Source organism: Mus caroli, chromosome 5 (genome assembly GCF_900094665.2).
Source record: "Mus caroli chromosome 5, CAROLI_EIJ_v1.1, whole genome shotgun sequence".
Lineage (NCBI taxonomy): Eukaryota > Metazoa > Chordata > Mammalia > Rodentia > Muridae > Mus > Mus caroli.
In genome coordinates, this window is record NC_034574.1 from 81,830,787 (window position 1) to 81,836,205 (window position 5,419).

Genomic DNA, 5,419 nt, shown 5'->3' on the forward strand with positions numbered 1-5,419 from the left:
GGGGGAAGAGAAGAGCGGAAGTCTAGGTGCGCGCGCTGCGCGGAGGGCACCCTGGGAGCGGAAGGAGGCGGGCCTTTCCCAGACTCTCTGCTCCGGTGGTCACCGACTTGGGTGGCGCGGAGCGTGCTGGTGCTGAAAACCTCCTCTTGCCGGCATCGTCGTTTCTGCGCAGAGGTCAAAAGTGGCGGAAATCGCGGCGTCGCTTGGGAACCCGGAACCGCTGGTGAGCCATGGTGAAGCGATCACGGCGGCGTGGAGCGGCTCAGTGGGCCGCCGTGCGGGCCCAGGCAGGTCGCACCGCCACGGATGAAAATGAGGACGACTTAGGGTTGCCACCCTCTCCAGGGGACTCCAGCTACTACCAAGACCAGGTAGATGAGTTCCATGAAGCGCGATCTCGGGCAGTCCTGGCTAAGGGCTGGAACGAAGTCGAGAGTGGGGAGGAGGATGGCGATGAGGAGGAAGAGGTGCTACCTCTAAATATTGATGATGGAGATGACGAAGATGGAGAGAGTTCGGAGGAGGAGGAGGAGGGTGAAGAGGATGATGATGGCGGAAGCTCCGTGCAGAGTGAGGCTGAGGCCTCTGTGGACCCTAGCTTGTCCTGGGGTCAGAGGAAAAAGCTTTATTACGATACGGACTATGGTTCCAAATCCCGAGGCCGTCAGAGTCAGCAAGAAGTAGAAGAGGAGGAAAGAGAGGAAGAGGAGGAGGCACAGATAATTCAGCGGCGCTTGGCCCAAGCCCTGCAAGAGGATGATTTTGGAGTCGCTTGGGTGGAGGCCTTTGCAAAGCCCGTGCCCCAGGTAGACGAAGCTGAGACAAGGGTTGTGAAGGATTTGGCTAAAGTCTCGGTAAAAGAGAAGCTGAAAATGTTGAAGAAAGAATCACCAGAGCTCTTAGAGCTCATAGAAGATCTCCAAGCCAAGTTGACAGAGGTGAAGGATGAGTTAGAACCCTTGTTACAGATGGTGGAGAAAGGGGTCATTCCACCTGGAAGAGGAAGCCAATACCTGAAGACTAAGTATAATCTCTACTTGAACTATTGCGCCAACATTAGCTTTTATTTGATCTTAAAAGCCCGGAGAGTCCCTGCACATGGACATCCTGTTATAGAAAGGCTTGTTACCTACAGAAATCTGATCAACAAGCTGTCAGTTGTGGATCAGAAACTGTCCTCCGAAATCCGTCACCTCCTCACAGCCAAGGATGGTGCTGTAAAGAAAGAAATGACTCCAAAAGCAAAATTAACCAAAACCAAGCCCAAGACTGTAAAGCAGGCTGCTGCCTCTGCCGCTGCCCTGACTGATGAGCCTGATTTTGATGGGGCTGCTCTAGAGTACTATAAGGAAATGGAAGACAGGCAAGAGTTGAAGAGAAAGAAGGAAGAAAACAGTGCTGAAGAACAGGCCCTCGAAGAGCAAAATGCAAAGAGAGCCATTACCTACCAGATTGCTAAAAATAGGGGGCTTACACCCAGGAGAAAGAAGATTGATAGAAATCCCAGAGTGAAACATAGGGAAAAGTTCAGAAGAGCCAAAATCCGACGCCGAGGTCAGGTTCGTGAAGTTCGCAGAGAAGAACAGCGGTACAGTGGTGAACTCTCTGGCATTCGTGCTGGAGTTAAGAAGAGCATTAAGCTTAAGTAAAATAGTTGCTCTTTGGCCTAGCTTTTGGCAATTATTTTAGGTCAATAAAAAGTGTTTTGAAGTAAAGTGATTGTGTTTGTAATACCTAATTTTTTTTTTTAAGTTTAAACTCTGTTGTCAACAGGGAATTAGGGGTTGTTGCTTTGGGTTTTGTTGGTTGGTCTTTTGTACTGGGTGCTGAGAACTTGAACCTGGACCCTGTGCATAACTAACAAGCACTCATACAAGTGAGCTGTCTCCAGCCCTGTGTTGCTACTTTATTCGTCCATTAAAGTCCTACTAAGAATTGTAATTGGAGGGTTAAAAAAAAATGCTGTGTAATATTTTAGCACATTAGCCTAGAAAGCTTCCCCACCTAGTTGTGCAGTGTTAATGAAATTAACACTTTTATATAAGTTTTCATGTGGAGACTATGTACCTTTGACAGTCATGGGGGGTTTTTTGTTCGTCTCTTTTTTGTAAGATAGCCTGCAAAAGTGATCTAACAGACTTCAATTATAATTGTAATTCTTGGGGCAGAATATTTGTACATATGCATTTACCGTGCATCTGTGGTAAAAAAGCAGCTTTGGCTAAATGTGACAGAAAGGATAACTGCACCAATTGTATTTTTTAGTAATCCTTTTTATGGTAACTAAGGTAGAAATTCCATATCCCTCTGCTGGTGATTGGTGGTGGTTGCTATTTGTGATTCTCAGTTTGCTGGGAATTTTAAGGTTAAACTTGCTGTAAGCAATTGTCTACCATCTGTACAAAGATGACGCGGTTGTAATAGTCACGGATAGAGAGGCTACAAGTCTAAGTTGAGCTGATTTGGTGGGTTGGGGCCCTTGTTCTGCAAACATGCAGACCTGAATTTGAGTTCCGAACAACAACAACAGTTACCTGTGCCTGTAACCCCAGTTTTGGGAAGAGGAGATAGGTAGATCCCAGTAACTCACTGGCCTGCCAGGCTAGCCTAAAGCAAGCTTCCAGCTCAGTGAGGGACCAATCAAGGCAGAAAGGTCAGAGGAAGGCACCAAGGTACCCTGCTCCTGCATGAGTGCATTTCACTTGGCCCTATTATCCATATTTTGAAAATGAGGAAATTTGGAGCAGAGAGAATTAACTTTGTCAAAATCACAACGCTTTTATGCATCACAAACAGGATTTCAGCCCAGCCTTGGTAGCTTTAGAGCTTAACTCCTTTTCAGATGAAGTAGAAAAGCATACATTTTGAAGTTTCCTGGGTAATTTTGAGTAAATCGAGTTTCATTTTCTTCATCTCTTAGGATAACTGTTGGGTTACCAGCAGACTGATTAGACCACTTGAATTTTAAACCAAAGTCTTATTTAGTAGCTATGACTTTAAACAAAATACTTGGTGTCTGTGTGCCTCAGTTCTATTTTTGTTTATTGGGTACAACCTGGATAGTGGGACTTGAGGGTGTAGTTTTTAGTGTAATGCCTGGTTTCCAGGGAAGCCTTGGGTTAAGTCCTCAGTCCTGCTTATCTCTTATGATAGACTTGGGGGTCAGCTTATATAATTTCAGCTTGATTATTTGTTGTTTCTGGGTTTTTGGGTTTGGGTTTTTTGAGACAGGGTTTCTCTGTATAGCCCTGGCTGTCCTGGAACTCACTTTGTAGACCAGGCTGGCCTCGAACTCAGAAATCCGCCTGCCTCTGCCTCCTGAGTGCTGGGATTAAAGGCATATGCCACCACACCCGGCAATTCCAGCACTTGAAATGAAAGTGTCAAGATAAGTTTTTCAGGGATATTCAGCAGTTCAAAGCCAGGTTGCCTTAAAACACCATTGGCTAAGAGTAGTGCCCACTTTGGAGGACTTAGGAGAATTAAGTGAACTGATACATGAAATATTTAGAACATCTGTTACACAGGTGTCACCTAATGAGTGTTGTGTCATCAGTACCAAGTTAATGTCCTACATGGGACTCCTAAGTGACAGGTCATGCGACTGAGGGGCAGGGACAGCCTGGCCTTGAACTTAGTATGTAGGTAGCTGTACCAACATCCTTGGCCCATAAAGTTTCTTAAACTAAAATACCTAGGAGTCCAATGGTAAATTTACAATGTTTCCTTATGTAGCCAGCTTCTGTGAGCCCCAGATGGCTCTGGCTTTAACAGCACTCCAGGAGATTCTGATTCAGATGCAACACTGCAAAATCCTAGGCTGAGCATACAGCTTATAATATTAGGCTGTTATCTACAGGAATGAGGTAGGAAACAAAAACTGGATAGTACTAGAGAAACTCCAAACAGTGGAGTTTTTTCCTCTAGAACTATAGAAGAAATCACAGTTTATACCTTGTCAGTAAGTAGTTCAGCTCTATGAAACCAGAAGCCCATGAGGTTTGGCTAAAAAATAATAATTAATTTGAGGTGGAGGGGACTGAGAGTTCAGTGCTAGAGCACTTACCTAGAGTGCGGTCAATCCAAGAACTGTAAAACAACCACAGTAAAACTGAAGGGTTGGAAGGATGCAGGAGGACTCATAAACCCATAGCCTATACTAAAGGCCTACATGGTGATGTGCACCTTTAATCACAGCACTCCAGAGCCAGAGACAGGTGAATCTCTAAGTTCATGGCCAGCTAGGTTTACAGAGCAAATTCCAGGACAGTCAGGGCTACACACACAAACCCTGTTGAGAAACAAAACAAAAAAGGGAAATTAGACATACTGTGGGAATTTTTTGTTGTTGTTTTTGGGTTTTTCTTTTGTTTTTCGAGACAGGGTTTCTCTGTATAGCCCTGGCTGTCCTGGAACTCACTCTGTAGACCAGGCTGGCCTCGAACTCAGAAATCTGTCTGCCTCTGCCTCCCGAGTGCTGGGATTAAAGGGAATGTTTCTTTTGTTGTGGGTTAATAAGTAACCACTTTGGGCCGTTTTGTAGTTTGGGTAAATGAGGGGATTAGTGAAATCAAAAAGTGTATTTCAATATATTGAATTTCTTAATAAAGTGATCAATTGTAGGCATTTTTATTTCTACTGTGCTGAATATACCTTAACAATAGGAATAAAGGCCAAATTATGTTTTAAACCTCAAGAATTTGATAATCTTTTAGAAGAAAAGGAGTCAGAGAACTTAAAGCAATCTTGTGCATTGCAAAATAGAAAAATAATAAAGGGAGAGAGAGAGAGAGATATTGTTGGGCCTCAAAAACTCAGGGAACATAAACCTCTCTAGGTTGGAAGAGGAGAAAAGGTGTGTATCTACTGGAGCACAATGCTCTCAGGAAGTTGGCAGTAATGGGGATAGCAACCAAAGGAATGCCAAGTATGTTAGGCCAAAAGCAAGACAAGGTAGGAGGTAATCCTGGAATGGTAAGGAGGGGTTAAATCACACATACACACCTTCACTAGCAGCTTAAGGAGCTCAGGTGGTATCCCTGACAGGAGATGATAACCAAAAACTCTGGAAACATAAACTGGCCCTATGAAACAGGAACTGGAAGGGATTAAAGCCAGAGGCAGGGAAACCAGTTATAAGAGTCCTTCACATGCCGACATGGAAAGATTTAAAGTAAAGCACAGAAGAAATGCAACTGAGAGAGATTCAGGAAAACAAAAGTGAAGAACAAGATTTAAAACAAGATGAAGTTACCAGTCAACACCACCTCAGCAACATTAAGATGGGAGGTTGCCACAATTCCAGCCTGGCCTGGGTACATAGTTCCAAGCCAGCAGAGGCTATATAAAGTAAGATGCTACCAGCACCACACCCAAAAACAGATAGTAAACAGTGCACAAAATATGGAAAGCCCATATA

The 5,419-nt window shown here is 44.3% G+C and overlaps 2 protein-coding genes across 2 annotated transcripts in view; one reads left to right on the forward strand and one right to left on the reverse strand.

Moving 5' to 3' along the window:
- Jchain (joining chain of multimeric IgA and IgM) overlaps positions 1-4,101 on the reverse strand; it is a 35,057-nt gene extending 30,956 nt beyond the window's left edge. Inside the window, exon 1 of the mRNA XM_021163776.2 lies at positions 4,067-4,101. The gene's annotated coding sequence lies outside the window, so the exon portion shown is untranslated. The remainder of the gene's footprint in view (positions 1-4,066) is intronic.
- Positions 30-1,719, forward strand: Utp3 (UTP3 small subunit processome component). Its single transcript, XM_021162939.2, has one exon. The coding sequence runs from the start codon at positions 231-233 to the stop codon at positions 1,647-1,649; it is 1,419 nt and encodes a 472-aa protein (XP_021018598.1). The 5' UTR covers positions 30-230; the 3' UTR covers positions 1,650-1,719.
- Positions 4,102-5,419: the final 1,318 nt, after the last annotated feature.